The sequence below is a fragment of the Eschrichtius robustus genome, chromosome 13 (genome assembly GCF_028021215.1).
Source record: "Eschrichtius robustus isolate mEscRob2 chromosome 13, mEscRob2.pri, whole genome shotgun sequence".
NCBI lineage: Eukaryota > Metazoa > Chordata > Mammalia > Artiodactyla > Eschrichtiidae > Eschrichtius > Eschrichtius robustus.
The window spans coordinates 47,652,613-47,671,285 of NC_090836.1; the positions used below are offsets into that span (position 1 = coordinate 47,652,613).

The 18,673-nt window shown below is 46.3% G+C and overlaps 1 protein-coding gene across 18 annotated transcripts in view; it reads right to left on the reverse strand.

The window, feature by feature from the left end:
• R3HDM2 (R3H domain containing 2) overlaps positions 1 to 18,673 on the reverse strand; it is a 148,124-nt gene that overhangs the window by 1,793 nt on the left and 127,658 nt on the right. For 13 of the 18 annotated variants that reach the window (XM_068559703.1, XM_068559698.1, XM_068559699.1 and 10 more), the window contains 10 exons: positions 15,173 to 15,274; positions 12,157 to 12,399; positions 11,477 to 11,603; positions 10,675 to 10,835; positions 10,053 to 10,207; positions 8,760 to 8,860; positions 3,343 to 3,512; positions 2,407 to 2,554; positions 1,107 to 1,204; positions 672 to 756 (listed from right to left, as the gene is read on the reverse strand). In XM_068559703.1, the coding sequence (XP_068415804.1) occupies positions 672 to 756; positions 1,107 to 1,204; positions 2,407 to 2,554; positions 3,343 to 3,512; positions 8,760 to 8,860; positions 10,053 to 10,207; positions 10,675 to 10,835; positions 11,477 to 11,603; positions 12,157 to 12,399; positions 15,173 to 15,274 (1,390 nt within the window). The remainder of the gene's footprint in view (positions 1 to 671; positions 757 to 1,106; positions 1,205 to 2,406; positions 2,555 to 3,342; positions 3,513 to 8,759; positions 8,861 to 10,052; positions 10,208 to 10,674; positions 10,836 to 11,476; positions 11,604 to 12,156; positions 12,400 to 15,172; positions 15,275 to 18,673) is intronic. The other 5 variants (XM_068559707.1, XM_068559706.1, XM_068559697.1 and 2 more) reach the window with 1 other exon arrangement.

Consider the following 18,673-nt stretch of genomic DNA (forward strand, 5'->3'; position numbering starts at 1 on the left):
CTAGAGATGTAGGCAAGAGGAGACTGGGAATCAGAATCCCAGATTTAAGATCTGGAAACCTATACCTCAGTTCTCTCACAGGGTGCAATTACTGTGAAGGAAGTGTGGTTTTTGGTTATGTTCTTTCACAAAGTTAATAGCTCAATCTGAAATATGTTCCATTCCCTTCCCAGAGGCTGGCCCAGGTAGATTCCTCTTTCTTATCATCTAGGGAAGTCAGTTTCCCTTCCTTTCCTTGTTTAGCAAACTGCTTCAGTAGGCGAAACCCCAAGAGATCTTGTTATGCCTAGTATGGTAGGCCTGCAGGAGGAGAGTTACTCCCCCATATTCTCTTATCAAGCCTCTCCTAAACTGGGTCTAGGACTACCAAAGGTAGACATCCTAGATCAGGGTCAGGACCACTTCCACAAGATTGTCTGTTAATAGCAGGCTCAACAAGCCCCATCATTGTGTTATTCCCAATTTTCACCCTCGTCTTCCCTAGGACTTGGAATGGCTTGGTAAGGAGGACTGAGACACCTCACTTCTCCAGCTTCTCTTTGCTCTTGAGTACGAAAAGGTCCTCTTTTGACTCCCCAACCTAAGCTGGCTTTTCTCACCATCCTGGGCTGGTAATGCAAGGCTGGAGGGGTAAGCACCTTCTTTTGGGGATTCAGCATCCTGTCACTCACCAACGTCTGTTGTCCCCAGGTCAGTGGAGGCAGATTTGAGTGCTTGTCTCTTGCTCCGGTTTCCATGCTTCAATCCACTCTGTCCCTTCAACATTCGAAAGATAACTCTCATTCCAGGTAAACAATGACTGCCTTACATCCCAGTCTTTCTGAGAGATTAAGGAGCAGTACCCAACCCTGAGGACCCCATCCCACCAGGCAGTCAGACTGGCCAGAGAGTGGCCACTGAGAGACAAAGAGCCTCTCCCTCTTGGCACTGGGGAAGGGGTGACAGGAATGAGTACAGGAGTGGGGTAAAGGCTCTTCCCACTTCGTCCATTCTCTCTGTGTTGTCTCTCTTGTCCACCCAGCTAGTTGAGGTGGATGGCTCAGAAGCAGGGGCCTGGATGAGAAGGGGACTCTGATGGCCCTAAGGCTGATGGGAGACACCCTTACCTGGTGCACCGTGTAAGCTGACTGGCCATGGAGCAAGGGAGGGCAGATGGACAGGTTGTACTGTAATGGCTGGCCCAAGAGGGAGTAGTGACCATCACCTAGGGAGGAAGAGCAGATGGTTTTCTGGGAGTTTGAACTACATGGTATGACTTTTATGAGACTTCATGGGGCTTTGGAGATGGACAGCAACAATGCATACTATTCCTACTTTTTCTACGATAGGAGTGCCCATGTCACTGATTTAAGAGTTGTCTCTCTTCCTAAACCCCTTGGCTCTCGGCTGTATCTCAGACAAAAGGGGTTATTAGGTTCCTTCACCTTTGAAGAAGGGCTCTGTCCATTGAAGACAAAAGGCCCTGGAGGAAACCTACAGACCCTTATGACTGTCTTTTGTTTCTCATATAGTTTCTTCTCACCTTAAACCCAGGGCTCAAGTTTCTGACTCACGTGAGAGGCAATACAATGCAGTGGACAAGAACACAGACTTACAGCCAGACTGCCTAGGTTCAAATCCTAGCTCTGTTACTGAAAATGGGATGTTGGGTATGTTTTCCTCTCATTAGCACTGCTGAGGTTAAATGACTATAAGACACTTACAGCACCTATAAAGTAAAGTACTTATAAGTAAAGCACTTAGAGCAATGCTTGATACATATTAAGTACCATGTGTTACCTATTATTGGTGATAAATACTGTATTTCAGAGCAATTTGACGTTTTAAACCATATTTTCATCTTAATTTTATACTGCTTTTGATAGCCACGGCAGAAAGCAGATAAGATTATTTCCATCTTACGTGTGATTAACCTCATTTTATAATATTAGAAAACTGAGGTCCCATTTTAAGTTTAAGTAACATGTTCAACATCACAAAGCTGGTTAGTTGTAGAACTAGAATTTGAACCCAAGTCTTTTAACTCAAATCCAGTATTCCCTCTTCTAAAACCATAATGTTTCTGACACATACCGTTTCTGACACCACCCCATATTCCCAGCCCTCAGACTCAGTACTGATGGATTAAACTCTTTGTTGTTCATTAGAAAGTTCAGTGAACTTCTTTTCCCTGGCTCATAATCACCAGGGACTTGGAAGTAAATACAAAATATCTAACGGAGATCTAGAGTAAATTAACTATGGGCAGCACTAAAGAGGGGCAGGTGTCTTTGGCCTAAACAGGGCCAGAGTTGGATGACCAGCCACACTGGTTCCCTGCCTGTTGCTGCCCTCTCGATCTCCCCACTTGGGAATGGGATGCGAACAGTGAATTTGACAGCAACCAGCCCTTATCTAACCCCTTACCCTGTGCTGGACCCCCAGGACGGGGGAACTGTGTGAGGACAGGAAGGGGACTGAGTCCTGTGCAGACGTTGCTGAGGCTGGTGACAGGAGAGGGTGCTGGAGACTGAGTAGGAGATGTGACGGGGCTGCTGCTCATTTGTGTGTTGGCCTGTGGGAGAGAGAGGAGTACACATCATACACACACTAAACATTACCCTCTGGATATTCCTATGGCTTGGCTTAAAAGTCACCCCTCTCAGGAAACTTCTCTTGCTGAACTCTGTCAAAGTCAGACTGCTCCTTCAAACTAGCCCCTTAGTCTCTAATTAGTTTGTATTATTATTATTATTATTATTTTAAAATTTATTTTATTTTTGGCTGCGTTGGGTCTTCACTGCTGTGCGCGGGCTCTCTCTAGTTGCGGCGAGCGGGGGCTACTCTTCGTTGTGGTGCGCAGGCTTCTCATTGCGGTGGCTTCTCTTGTTGCGGAGCACGGGCTCTAGGCGCATGGGCTTCAGTAGTTGTGGTACGTGTGCTCCGTAGTTGTGGCTCACGGGCTCTAGAGCGCAGGCTCAGTAGTTGTGGCGCACAGGCTTAGTTGCTCCGCAGCCTGTGGGATCTTCCCGGACCAGGGCTCGAATCCGTGTCCCCTGCATTAGCAGGTGGATTCTTAACCACTGCGCCACCACGGAAGCCCAGTTTGCATTATTTTAATATCCACTTTTTGACATACTGTTTTAAGTATTCCCTTAGCATTTTCAAGCATGTGTCCCATTTGCCACCTTAAATCTTAGGTTCCTTGAAAGAAGATGCTCTCTTCTATTTCTTGTGTTTCTTCCCGAAAAGTGCCCAGGGAAAGACAAGTAACAGAGGTTGCTCAGTCAATGGCAAAGATTACTTCCTGAGAAGAATCTGGTTACCTCTCTGCTAAGACAAAGCTGGGTTGCAGGGACTCACCTGGGGGCTCCTGTCAGGACTGTACAGGTCTCCAGGTTTCTGCCCCCGCTGGTCCATGCTGTAATATTTACAGTGACTCCACTGGACCATGGATGGGTTCTGGGGGGGCTGGGGTCCATTAGGGACATTCAGCTGCATGACCACCACACCTGGTCCAGAAGGTGACACTCCTGGGTGGCAGGAAAAAAGCAGTTGGTTGTGAATTCAAACTACATTTTAGGCCTGTCAGCTAACCCTAGGTGGAAAAGCCAGTAAGCAAATCCACCTACTGGCTTCAGGGTCACTTAAACTGTGTCCTGCCAGGAATCTGAGATAGTTGCTGATTTGGTCTCTGACTCTCTCTCAGACCAGTGGAAACTTCGAACCAGTGGAAGTTTGAGTGGAAGATGCCAATGCCCTCCTGGCCTTCACCTGGTGAGGGGTACTTTGGTATGCTTGGCAGAAAACTACTTCATTTCTGTCAAAGTTGGGTATTACCAAATGCCCGGGTCAGACTGCTCAACTGTCTGGGCATGGTACAGGTCCCAGTCTGGGGCTTGGGCCAGGGCTGCAGGCACGTGCCGGCTTTTCTGGTAATGGCTGCAGATAAGTCAGCGATCTCTGGTTGTTCTGGAGAAGATAAATGTGCATAGCTTCACTAAACCAGATCCAGGATATAATTCTTGGGCAAGGGTTGGGTGAATTGGGAACATTTCAAGTAGAGGGAATGGCATAGAGATGTATGTCATACTCAGGAAATGACAAATAACTCAAGGTGCTAAGGCACAGGGGCTATGTAGGGGAAGTAGTAGGAGATGAGATACATTTATTCATTTATTCAACAAACGTTTATTGAACATTTGTCTATGTGCCAGTTCCTATGCTGGGCACTGGGTATACAAACAAACAAACAAACAAAAAGACTGGTCTCTACCCCCATGGAATGAACAGTCCATTAGGGAGTCGGACATTAAACAATTAGCTGGTGTCAGAGTTTGAAGCACATTCTGGTAAGGGTTGTATCCCGTAGGTGTTGGGAACAGGACTTGTGTTTCAGAGAGCTAACCCAAGTGGCCGAATGTAAGATGGCTGAAGGGAGGGAGAGACTAGTGACCAGAAGACTAGTTAGGAGGCTACTGAAACAGAACAAAGTGATTATGAATTAGAGCAGTGACAGCAGGAATGGAGTGGGAGGGTGAGACTCTCTGAAGGTTTTACTGACAGGTTCAAGGTGACTGACTGGATGCAGCCCTGAGGTTTTAGCCCAGGCAACCATGGATATAGTCTTACCCTCTCACAGTCTGGGGGAAGGAAAGGGCTCAATGAGGAGGAACATTAAGTCCTGAATCTTCCTCATGGTGAAAAGCAAGGTAAGGAGTCAGGGAGAAGCAGTTTGAGGGACAGTTCCTGCTGGGAGAGATGAGCAGGAGCTCTGCTTCCCCACGGGGGACTGTCCAGCATGAGGCTTTGCTCTTGACCCCCCAGACTGTATTTCTGTGGATGGACAGGCTGAGTTCATGTGTGTGTCTGGTGGTAGAGAAATGGGACTGAGGGTCGCTAGCTCGAAAACCTGCTGCAGTGCTGCTGTCTTCATGGCTCAGTGCTCTGGGGCTGCCACTGCTGCCGCCATCGCACTGCTTCCTGTGATGGGAAATGTTGCAGCCTCTGCCCTGGGCACCAGTCATGCTGGGAAGTGAGCGTGATTGCTTTTCTCAGGTAGCATCGGTCAAAGGAAAGGAAAAGAAACCGTGGGAGGTCTGAGAGAACAGCTCAGGAGACACAGCATCTGTTGCACCCTATTCCCCAGTTTGTGCCCCCCCCATCCTCTAGGGCTCATACAATCAGAGAGCACAAATACTCAGAGCGACAGGCTCGACAGGCTCACCTCTCCCCTTCCCCTGCCAAAGGGGACAGGGTATTCATCAGCATGGCTTGTAAAAGGGCCACAGGAAAATTGTACAGTTGTGAAGTGTCATGCATTTAACAACTCCCCCTTTACTACAGTTGCTCTGGGCATTGTATTTCCCCACCCTAAGAGCTCCACCTGCTCCGATGTTCTTTACCCAAAAAACTGCAACTGACCTTATTCAGACACCTCACTGCTACCTGAGGGGGCCAACGTAAAAATAATCAAATCTATAGCTTTTCTGGAAGGCAGCTTATAACCTGAGCCTAATGTCCTGGGCCAGGAAAAGGTAGAGGATGTGTGAGTATGTAGGGTGTGGGCATAAGCAAGGCAGTAGAAGCTCTTTCTAATACCAACATGTAGCCGTAAGGAGCTATTAGGGGGCTAAAGTGGAGGGGGAAAGAGAACAAAGTCCTCATATTATTTTCTCTGATCTGAACAAAAACAAAGGCAGGGTTCTCAGTTGCAGCCTCATGCCCGAGCTCCTCCCCTCACTGAGTCCTCCCCCGCTGGCCTGGAGTGTTGTTCCTTCACTCAGCTGAGGACAGAGAGCACTACTCTGCTGATGAGATGATTTTTATGCTTCTCTTCCTCAAGCCAGAAGCTGGTGGCATCCATTAGCAGCTGAACTGTGGCTACTTCTTAATGCACGTGGCAAAAAACCCCCCAAATCCCCCAAAACGAAAACCCCCCACAGCACTGCCCAGTGACAGCGCTTCCACCTAATCAGGTTGGGGGAAGGAGCCTGGGTTGGAGTGGGAAGGGGGAAAAGGGAGTTGAATAAGGAAATCAATTTCAGCTTGAAAGCTCTGAAAGGAGAGGGAACGTGTGAATGGCTTTTTAAGTGGCATCATTAAACCTGGGCAGAAAGGTCGATTGGGCAGAGCAAACCGCATAAATATAAACAGATGACATTTATGTCTGGCAAAATTGCTTTTGTTTAGTTTTTATTTTTTTTTTAAATCGCTGAGGTAGAAAACTGATAAGGCTTCTTCCTTACCATCTGGAATCAAATCTATGGAAAGGAATGTCCAGAGAAATAAAATCCCACAGGCATCTTTCCCAAATTACAGGATAGAATCCTATAGTATCTTCGTAGTTTTCCATTTTTTTGGTGGGGGAGAGGGTTATCTTCAGGGAGTGGGAATTGAAAAGAGTTAGTCTCAGCTTTGGAAAGCCCTCAGCTACAAAATGAACCAGTAAGTAGGTGAGAAGCTATTTCTGTATGTACCTCACTCTGGCCGTGCTGCTGTGTCACTGTGAGTTGAGAGTCTGTGCATAGGTTTCACTGCCATTTCATGTCTGTGTGCCTCTTCCCCAGACAAGCATCCCTGTAGAAACCTCAAGGGACCTGCAAGTCACTATTTTAGTGGGAAGAAAAGTATTTCCTGAGGTTATGGTTATATCTAATATCACAGTGGAGGAATTAACGTCCAGGCCTGGGGGTAAACTGGGCAACTACAAAAATGTATTAATAAACTGGAACAATTGCTCTAGGAACAGCCAATCCTAATCCCTGCCTTTATTTTTGGAAAAGTGACCATGTTGCTACATGGGAGAAGGGCGGGTGACTGTCCTCTGAAGGTGACATAGCAGCCCTTGTGGGGAATGCCAGCCTTCTATCTTTTCAGTAAAGGGCAAACTGGAAAGGAAGGTGTAAGAAGCACTTTTTCTTTTCTTCCACTTCCTCTTAGATTTCCATGAGCAGGGATTGAAGACTTTTAAGATCGATGCTATGGTGAATAGGTCTCTTAGATGATGTGGGTGGAAGAGAGGGTCCCATTATCTAGGAAAAGTACAAGGGGTCAGTCAGAAGCCTAGGGTCAATCAGGGTAGCCAGAAGGAAAGGAAATATAACAGAAAATTCTAAAGCAGCAAGGAAATTAGATGATGAAGAGGGTTTTGTCTATTTCTATTAATTTGGGAAGAGCCTAGATTATCTCCTTCCAATCCCAGTCCAGATCTCTAGTGCTGCCAACTTTCAGAACAATAGCTGTTTCAGTTTACTTAATTAACCCAGCACTAGGTCCAGAGTAGGTACTGAAAAATTATTTTCACTTGATTTGTTTCTAATTCATCTTGTATTTGCAGATGAAGAGACATAACTGCAGAGACCCAACAGATATACTGATATACCACTAAGGATATATACAAAAATTCACATACAAGCATACCCATATGCACACGCACACACTTATTTTAACAAACAGGAGAGAAAACGCCCTGAGGTGCCAAGCACCACCTCAGGCTACAGCAGTTCTTGGAGCTGGTTTCTATAATTTCCATACCCCGTTGGGAATTTCGAGGTCAAGTGCCCCTGGCGGACACTAGGAGAAACAGCTAGAGAGACCAATAATGTAATAAAGGGTAGTAAGGGTTGGTGAATTTTAAAACCTCAGCCTGTAAGAGATCCATGGTTGGTCTGGATAAAGGAAGAAGTCATTACATTGAAGGTAAGAACTGATCATGTCTTGTGAGCAAGCTTAATTCTGGAATTTACTCCAGAGCACCTAACACAGAGTACAGAAAATCTTATGTGAAAAATATGCCATTTCTAAAATAAGAAAAATTGGCAAAATACCTCCTTCTCACCAGAAGAGGGAACCCTGACATGCCCACAATAGAGCTGAATGGGGATGGCTGGAGGCTACCTTAAGACCTCCTCCCCTCCAGAGCCCGTGAAGTCTACTTAACTGCAGCGTAATGATATGTCAGGGTTGGGTGAAAGGGAAACAAACAAGAGCAGTTGTACTTGGTGTATTGGGGGAGTTCTTGGCAAAGACAGATAGTGAGAGGCTGCAAGGCATAAGTCTATTCACCTTGGATAACTGGCCCCTCCAAAGAAGGCCTTTAGCTATTTAACATGATATCCATTTATTTCCTACTGGAGAGAAAGGAATAGAGTACAGAAACCTGTTGAAAATGTGTTACTGAGGATGTAGCATGGGTTATAGAAAGTGAAAAGACCCAAGTTCAAGCTCTAGGACTGTGATTTTAGGCAAGTCATTTATTCTCTTTGAGTCTTAAATTTCCTCTTCACCAGGTTGTGGTGAGAATGAAAATGACACAATGTATGCGAGCACATAGGAAAAACTAAACAAATCTAAGATACGATTTTAAAAGCATTTTATCAGCCTCCCTCACACTCCCAAGAGAAAAGAAAAGCTGTTTACAGGAAGAATGAGTGCAACAGACAGAAGTAAGCACTTTGTGTCTCAAAGGCATGTGAGTGGTGAGTGTAGTGCTGGATTCAGCAAAGAGGGAGAGGGAGAGAAAACAAGGAACTCAATCAACATGTGACCCCCCAGGGATAGGGATCAGGCAACCAACCTCACCTCTTGAGGGGTCAATTTCAGCACCTCTGGAAAACACCAGCCAGCCAGGACTTTGGTCATCCCTCATGATGGGGTCACAGTTGGGGACAGAGCCAATCCCTGAACTCTCTCTGTCCTTCCCAGCTCTAAAGCACAAGTCCTTCAGCAGTGTTTGCTCTCACCAGTGCCCAAGACCCCTCAATTCTTTATCCTCTTACCTGAGTACTGCTGTGGCATCTGTGGTGGACTGCAGGGAGAGGGAGACTGAGGCATCTGGTACTGCTCAGAGCCAGGAGGTTGCAGAAACCCCACAGAAGGGCTGGGGAGATGGAGAAGAGAAGAGTGGTAAAGCGGTAGAGGGAGGAATGCAACTCCTGGCAGACAGCTGTTGCTTCCTGGGCCTCCCCTGTGGGAAGTCAAAGGCAGCTCCAAGCCATTCCCAGACCAATTTGCCATGCAATTTCTAAAATCACTCATCAGTTCAAAGTTAATTATACATATTTGTACTTGATCATCTTTCAATTAGGAAGCTGCTAATCAGTGCTACGGATGGAATGTCAGTAACACATGCTCTTCCCAACAGTGTAGAAACACCAAACACATACACGTGTGCACGCACACAAACACAAACACACACACACACACACACACTCTGAGAAACACAGCAGAAACACGAAGAGAATGCCAGAGACAGACACACAGGGCTAAAGTGCTAGAGAGAGATGGGCAAAAAATAACTAAGGAGATTTAGCATATTTTCTCAATGGCAAACACATATAGTCAACTAAAGACAAATGGGGAAAAATCTCACAAAACTCAAGACAACATGGAGACATACACATAAAAAGAAAGAAATGTGGACACTGAGAGAGACACAGAAATACTTGAGGCCCAGACTTGAGTTCTAGTCCCAGCTCTGCTTCTACTAACTAGTTGTGTGACTTTGGGTAAGTTTCTTAACATCCCTAGTTGGAACTTCCTCATTTATAAAAGAAGAGAGAAAAATAAAACAAGGGGAGTGGACTATTAGACACTTAGAAACGTCTAAATACTTAGACACTTCTAAGGTAACTTCTACCTCTAAAATTCTATTAGCTATGAGCTATACTAAGATATATATAAATAGACATATAGAAATAGGCTATCTCAGATTCATCCATGGATATAGAGGTACACAGAAAAATTTACATATGTATACTCCAAATTGCTTTTTTAAAATAATAAGCAGTCTCTATCTCATAGTTCTGAATCCCACTGATTAGAAAAACAAAAAATGGGGGAAATTATAAAGCCTCTGTCTCCGAAGCATGAATTTTTCCTGCTGATGAATTCTTATGCAGATATCGAATTGACAAGGAGAAGAGGAGAATGAACTCCCTCATGTTCTACCTGCTTTAGCGTACCACTGGGATTTTTACCCCTGCCTTTCTTTCCCAGTGGAAACAAAACCATGGTGCAACAGTTGCTAAAGGTCTGTGGGAGATGCACCCCAACTCTCTGGGAGTCCTCACCTTGTACCGTTCTGCTGAGCTGGAGGGATCATGCTGTAATACACTGGTACGCCCCCTGCTGGGAGGCCCCCTTGCACAGACTGGCTCGCAGTGACCAGCATGGGTTGCTGGAAAGGCGGCTGGACCACATTTTGCGAGTCATTACCCACTGGGACCTGGGTGGAGACAAGAAGAGAATGACCACTCTTACTCCCAAAGAGTTCATCCAAAGAACAGCCTCTAGTCATCACTAGACCAGGACACTCTAACCTCCTTCCCTACCTTTAGAGACTCCTATTCTCCTTACCTGCATAAAGGAAATGCTTAGAGCTACCTCCATTCCCTTCCTCTCCAAACCTCACCCATGGGCATGTGATGTACAGGAAGGAGCCTAATTTCCTCTAGATCCTACTTTTCTGGGTATATACTTGTTTGCATGGCTATATAAAAACCAAACAGTTTAAATAAAGACTGTTCTCAGACTCTCTGGGCCTTCTCTCAGAGGAAGAAAACCTAAAAATTCTAGGGGTAAAGTGAACAATGTTTTAGTGTTCGAGTTGTCAGACTGGAGGATGTGGGAAACTGTGCTCCTTTTCCTCATCCCAAGGACTGGGTGATCTTTCCTAGTACAGAATGCACCCACTTGGTAAGAAGGCAGTGGAGTGTACTGAACCACCAGGCCTTGCATCTGGCCCCCCATGCTGCTCCTCTGGCTGCTGAGCAGGCCCTGGTTCTGTGGCTGCTGGACCCCAATCATGCCTTGGTAAGCCGCCTGCTGCTGGTTAGGCATCATGGGCTGTAAACCTAGGGATGGGCAAAGCAGAGAAGACATTAGCATAGTATCAACAATGTTTAGGAGGTCACACTCTCTCAGTAATTTTCTTTCTATTTTACTTTTTCTTTTTCTGGAGATCACGGGTTCCTCCATAGGACCCTAATCATTCCTGCCGCCCCCCCGCCCCTGCACCCCCTGCTTTTTACTTTATTTTTAAAAATAAATCTATCTATCTATCTATCTATCTATCTATTTATGGCTACATTGGGTCTTTGTTGCTGCACACGGGCTTTCTCTAATTGCAGCGAGCGGAGGCTACTCTTTGTTGCGGTGTGCAGGCTTCTCACTGCACTGGCTTCTTTTGTTGCGGAGCACGGGCTCTAGGCGCACAGGCTTCAGTAGTTGTGGCACGCGGGCTCAGTAGTTGTGGCTCACGGGCTCTAGAGCGCAGGCTCAGTAGTTGTAGCACATGGGCTTAGTTGCTCCGTGGCATGTGGGATCTTCCCGGATCAGGGCTCGAACCCGTGTCCCCTGCATTGGCAGGCGGATTCTTAACCACTGCGCCACCAGGGAAGTCCCCCCTGCTTTTTAAACAGCGAAGGTAATTCTCTTTCCCAGTCTCCACCCTTCCCTTACTCACTACCTTCTTAACATCAGCGGTTCCTCTTACCAGGTTGCTGGGATGGCTGAGGCAGCTGTTGACCACGTTGGGGGCTGTAGGCCACCGGGTGAGAGAGAGGTCGATATTGCTGGTTGGAGTTAGGATACTGTCCAGGGGGATAGTAAGAAACCTGGATCTATGGTAAGAGGAAACAGATGTATCAGAAAGTCCCTCAAATTCAGCCCCAACATCCCCAAACTATTAAATACATCATGGTTAATTCCCAGAAATCTGTAAACGGAGCTATTTTGGGCCTGCAATTGCAGCATTAGTATACAAGTTTGAAACAGAACAGGAAGAACTTGTGTTATTTGAAAGATGGCCTTCTGACTAGAAAGAAGATTCTCAAGTCAAGGTGGGGAAATGGAGGTGGGTAGGGGACAGTTATCCCCTCTGATTTGTCTAAATGAGAGGAAGAAAGAAGGATTATATAATACTGGACAAACTGAGTTAGTGATTTATTTTTTTAAAAAATATTTATTTATTTATTTGGCGGCGCTGGGTCTTAGTTGTGGCATGTGGGATCTTTTAGTTGCAGCATGCGGGCTGTAGGTGCAGCATGTGGGACTTAGTTCCCCGACCAAGGATCGAACCCGGGCCCCCTGCATTGGGAGCACGGAGTCTTAACCACTGGACCAGCAGGGAAGTCCCTGAATTAGTGATTTAAACTGGGAACCCAAGCCACTCACCTGCTGAGGGGGCTGCATGTAGCCCTGGGGTGGCAGGACTTGCTGAGTAGGTGGTGCATGGTTAGAGGTGGAATAGCTGGAAGTAGGGAGGGGCTGTCCTGTAGAAGCCATGATGAAGCTAGTCTGCTGAGGGTGCTGGGAGATAAGTGGGGGCTGGAACAGAGCTGAGGATGGGTCAGCTGCTTCGGTAGAACCTTGGCGGCTAAGGCTCATTTGTCCAAAGGGGTTGCTGAGATCATCTGTCTGTTGAGAGAGTGAGGGAGACCCAAGGACTGAGGTCATATCAAACCCTAGGTCTTTGGCTTCAACACAGACAGACAGACAGAAATAGTAGCCCTCTCTACAGCCTTCCTTACTTACACTAATTTGGGACACTCCTGCATGTGTGCCCTAGGAGGCGCTTTTTAGCCCTAAGCCTCTGTCATACGGTGTTTTGTTTTATTTATTTATTTCATAAGTGTTTTTTTAAAAAATTTATTTATTTTTGGCTGTGTTGCATCTTCGTTGCTGCGCGCGGGCTTTCTCTAGTCGTGGCGAGGGGGGCTACTCTTTGTTGCGGTGCGCGGGCTTCTCATTGCGGTGGCTTCTCTTATTGTGGAGCACGGGCTCTAGGTGCGTGGGCTTCAGTAGTTGTGGCACGCAGCTCAGTAGTTGTGGCTCTCAGGCTCTAGAGCACAGGCTCAGTAGTTGTGGCGCATGGGCTTGGTTGCTCCGCGGCATGTGGGATCTTCCCGGACCAGGCCTCGAACCCATGTCCCCTGCATTGGCAGGTGGATTCTTAACCACTGCGCCACCAGGGAAGCCCTGATAGGGTGTTTTAAATTGCTATGAATTGAACAGCTGTTTGAAGCCCAACTCCAGAGCCAGTCTCCCTACCACATATGGGGTAACAATGGTCACTCTGATTATGATCTTTATTAGAATTAGTCCTGGGGAGATGGGAGCAATGACACAACTTCTATATATAGAAAAAACAGGACAAACTAGTGGGGAAAAAACCCTACAGAATCTTTCCATTTCCTGTCTTCCTCATGCCTCCAACCATACAAAGGGCCCCTACATTGTCATAAATCTCGTTTTTATAATAAAGGACCCAGATAACACCTTGCGTGGATTATGGGTGGGTTCACGTGGCTCCCCAGCTCGGCCTATGCGGTGGAAAGACTGGTGGGCTCCCAACTCCTGCTGCTTATCTCCTTACTCCCTCTTGCAATCATTTCCACCCCTGTTCTCTGACACTTGCCTAGAGTTCTCCTGCCCTTCAGAAACCACTTCCAATTCTCACCTCTGAAAGGAGGCCAGGGTGAGTGGCTGAGCTGAAGGGCGAGACTGACTGGCTAGTTTGTAATTGCCTTCTCTCTCAGCCCTCTTCTCTAAGCAGAAAGAGTGAGGCTGTTCCATCCCTCACTTGTATGGTGATAGGTTAGTCTGTTAACTTCCTCATCTTTTTTGCTCCATGGACAGTAATCAAAATACACATATACATACACATGCAGAGCAGAAGTTCTTTTGCAAATGAAACTAGTAGAAACAAAAGATAATGCTTTCCTGTGGTTTCACTCACTTTTCAGGGATCTGACCTTAGCTATTTTGCTACCTTAGTGGGCAGGAATAGATGACAGGAGGACTGGACTGCAGTTACTATTTTGAGGTTCATATTCTAGAACTTTTCAGAATGGAGATAAGAGGTGGGAGGAAAGAGGGGTTTCTAGTAAAAAAGCAGACAGGTGTGATTAACACAAAGTTAAAAAAAAATCTGGGCTCCTATAACCATGATAGAAGTTATCAACTATGAGACAAATCGGATCTTCAAAGGATTTGTAGTCAGGGTATGAACAATTTAAACAGCATGTGCTATTCAACAGAAGAGGATATTTTTAATGTAAAATAATATGGTAAAATAGGGGAACATTTTAAGTTTTTACCAGTCGTACCAGAGAAATCTGCAACTGTTTTTATTTTTAATTTTAAAAAATTTATTTATTTATTTTTGGCTGCGTTGGGTCTTCATTTCTGTGCGCAGGCTTTCTCCAGTTGCGGCGAGTGGGGGCCACTCTTCATCGCGGTGCGCGGGCTTCTCACTGTTGTGGCTTCTCATTGTCGTGGCTTCTCTTGTTGCAGAGCACAGGCTCTACACGTGCAGGCTCAGTAGTTGTGGCTCACGGGTCCAGTTGCTCCGTGGCATGTGGGATCTTCCCAGACCAGGGCTCGAACCCGTGTCCTCTGCACCGGCAGGCAGACTCTCAACCACTGCGCCACCAGGGAAGCCCTGTTTTTATTTTTAAAATAAATTTATTTATTTATTTATTTATGGCTGCATTGGGTCTTCATTGCTGCGCGCGGGCTTTCTCTAGTTGTGGTGAGCGGGGGCTACTCTTCGTTGTGGTGCACAGGCTTCTCATTGCAGTGGCTTCTCTTATTGCAGAGCACGGGCTCTAGGCACGAGGGCTTCAGTAGTTGTGGCTCGCAGGCTCTAGAGCACAGGCTCAGTAGTTGTGGTGCAGGGGCTTAACTGCTCCGCGGCATGTGGGATCTTCCCGGACCAGGGCTCAAACCTGTGTCCCCTGCATTGGCAGGCGGATTCTTAACCACTGCACCACCAGGGAAGTTCCTGTGTTTTTATTTTTAAAAGAAATTATAAAGAATCATTCTGTACAGAATAAACTGGGTTCCTCAGACATGTCCTGGGAGCAGATGAGATGAAGGATGCACATGGTAGAGAGGATGAGGAGCCCAGGTTAGACCAACATCTGATTTTGTTCACTGTCCTGAAACTCAGGGGAATTCAATGTTCTTCTCTGTCTTACATTTAGGCATCTTCTGATGCCTAAAGTACTGTTATGAGGTCACTAGAATGAAGTATAGTTCAGCCTGTGCTGGCCCCTCAAGAAGAAATACCTTCTAACAACGGTCCTTTAAACAGCACAACTGTTTTGCACGGTTGTCAGACTGACCCAGACATGCCCAGACACAGGCCACACACGGACAAGACAAAAAGGGGGAATGGAGTTTATACCATGTTGTACTGCTGGGGCGGAGAGACTGGCAGAAGGACTTGGGGACAGGAGCCTGGAGAGAACTGAACAGGCTGCGGAGAGGGCTGCAGAGCTGGGACTGGCTGTGGACCAGCAGAGAGACATGTGGAAAGGGAAGAGAAAGGGAGGTACAGGGAGAGGCATAGGCGGGGGTGGGGGTGGGGCAGAGATGGGGAGGGAAAGGGAAGGAACAACAAGGTTAATCATAAAAGAAATTTCACATGAAAAGTAAGGCTTCTGAGCAGGCTGGAGACCAAGCCCAGGACAGCTCATGGTTTTCACATCTCTGACAAATAAGCAATCTCTCCCATCAGTACAGACGCACTGCACACTCTGCCCCATTAGGCACTCAGAACTCTGCAGCTGTTGTGAGCAATCTCAGAGCTAGGGTCTGCCACCTGATCCCAAACACAGCTTTTGCCCCCAGCATTTTTCCTGAGCACAGGATTCCTGGGGCGCATAACCCTCCTTGAATGCCCACGTGAGAAGGGATTCCTGCTTCTGTAGGAAGGGTCATCCAAGGTCTGGCTCGGCTCTCCCAGGCATGCTCCTGATTTCACACCACAGCTCTCCTGAAGGAAGTGCTCATTCACAAGGATCATCAGCCTCCCGAGGGCAGAGAAGGAAAAATAAGCCAGTTCACGCCTGGTTCCGCTACTTCCTCCTGCTCCAGTGATTGTTCTATGCTCCTCCAGGCTGTGAGGGCAGTATGAAAAATGCTCCCATAAGCAAACAGGGAGGGATTTAGGAATAAAATATAAATAGCCTAGTTTTAGCTTTGTTCCTTCAGTCCCTTCACTAGCCTCAAGCAGGAGGACTTGCTTATTAGGAACATGGTGTGTTCTAAACCAGCTAATGGGGAGTTATTTTTTTCTCTCTCGTCTTCCCCTCTAGCTATTTCAATCACCTCATCAGGTTCTCCAGTCGTAGCCTCTGGAGAAGCTATGAAGAGAAGGGGAAATAACACTGATATACATTGTCTCATTTACATACGTTATCTCATTACAACCTCACAATAATCCTATAGGGAGATAAGATAACTTGTACCTGCAGTTAAGATAGTAAGGCTCAGAGAAATTAAATCATACACCCAGGATCACACAGCTAATGCAGCAGAGCAGGGATGGGAACCTAGTTCTGCCTGACATATGTTCTTTCCACTCTACTCTAGCAGTAGGGAGGAGGTAAAGGAAGAAGTCAAACAAAATTACATAAACATCTTTTTGTTTGTGTAACTCTCCTTCCTCTTTCCAAAGTAGAGTATTAAGAGTTGTGGGGGACCAAGGTATCAATACTCTCCTGCCACGTATCTCCTGGGACAGCCTTTCACAGAGGGGACTAACAGTTCCAGAGGCAGGGAGTCCAGGAATTAGAAGACATCCAAGATGGAGAATACTCCTGATATCTGCATTAAATAAAATGTAAGTCATCTTGGCTAGGAAAAAGTTACTGAGAATCCACTGTGTGACGTGGGAGCGATAATGCCACAGCCTTGAAAATAAGCTCTCGGCTCTCCTGGCACACCTATTTTCTGTAAGCCAGTGGCATTCCAAATATAACTGCTGGCCAAGCTGCTCAGCTTGAGCTACTTGTGCTGGTAACTTTTAGACCCATTTTCTATTATCCTAATCCACTTCCTTCTCGGGGGAGGGCCTGCCATACTTCAGGCCTTACATTCTCTGGGGGACAAGGGGAGGCCTTAGGGACAATGAAGTGGTAAAACAACTCTGCCTGTTTTTCCTCACATTTGTGAGTTCTGAGTAAAAAGTGAAGAGAGAAGAAAGGATGCTCCTCTGTTAGGCCTCTCCCAACTGAGGAAGGGTAGTGGTAAAGGCAGGCGTCTCAGTGCTATTTTTAAGTTATTCTACCACTACCCTCAGCTACAGTTCTCTTCTTAGAGAGTCTCAAACACCAGTTAGGGAACTTCAAAAAACCACGGGGAAGCCAAAGACTGGCCCTGAGGGATGTGACTGCCACCTACTGGTGACTTCTGGGCTAGATCATTGGCTCTTGATCCTGACTGGACTCCATGGAGAGGCTCAGAGGACTCCTTCTCAAGAGGTCTACTCTAAGTTAATTGGGCAAAAGGTAGCCACTGGTCCTTTAATCCTCAGTCCCACCCCTTGGTTTCAAACGTTCTACTGATATGTGATATGGAGGCCTACTCTGACAGCAGAGGCCCTCCAAGAAGAGAAAGAGCATAGTTTAGCCAGCACTGTCCTCAGGCCTGGAGCAAATGCTTTTTGCTACAGAGTTAAAGGTTTTTCTTCAAAAGGAAAACCTTTAGAGTAAGCACAGTGGTATACGTGTGTGTGTGGTCACTTCCTTCACCCCTTCACTGTTACGTACCATTTGAGAAACTAAACAGTAAGTATTCTGGGGCTCAGCAACTTGAGTTTGGAGAGCTACCAGTGCTGAGAGACAGGGAAAAAGAGAAAGGAAGGAAGAAAGAAAAAGGCAGTAGGAAGAGAAAGAAAGAGATAAAGAGAAAAGGAGTTATACATAATGGGGTGGTGCTGGTATAATATTAGCAGCTACCATAAGTGCTTCAGAGACACCAAAACTTAACCAAGCATAAGATTTTTTAGTTTGGCATTTGTGATCACAATTAATTGCAAGAATAAATTTCTGAGATCTCTGTACCAAATAATGTTCCCCTGTCCCCAATCTGTAGGACCTAACCTAGCACTGTACTGCCTGTGGACGATCAATCAATACCAAGAACTGACCCACTGACCCTCATGATTCAGAAGCAGGGACAGAATCTGAGGAAAAGCTTGGGATTTAGGGCCGGTTACCTGAACATTCTATCTAAAAGCTTTTCAGTCCCCACTGGTTAGTCTCTTTACTTATCTCTTTATCTTCCTCCCACTCTTGCTGTCTGTTTCTAGATATGGATGGAAAGAGGAGACAGATGGAAGACTAAGAGGGAGAAAAGGGAACAGAACTGTATTAAAATACACACATTTCAGAAAACTCAAAAAAATACTGGGACCTTAGAAAAGTGAGACACACACACAGGAACAGTAGGGGATGGCTGGAGGGAGAAGTTCAGAGTATACTCACAGGTCTGAATTAAGACACAGACAGGGAAAAGCACACACACATGCTATGCTTCAGTATGGAGCGAGGTAAGCTAATGTGAATGAGACTTAATGAGGTGGTAGACAGATGGTGGTAGAATAAGAAAGAAAGTCAGGACTACAGAGAAACTGATTTAGGGACTGAGATGAAGGACTTGGAATGATTGGCATGTGTGTTACGTTAAGCCACAAGGCAGAGTTTCCTAGATCTTCACTGTTCTTTATTTTAGCTTCATTTCCCAATGTATGAATGGGGTAGTAATGGGCCATTCTGGGGTGTTTCCACTCTAGTTTCCAGTCCCTGGGGTATCAGGGCTTAGGACTTGCTTCTTGTACCTATGGAAGAGATATTTCTGAGGCCAAGCTGGACTAACTGAGCAGGGAGATGAGGGAGCCTGG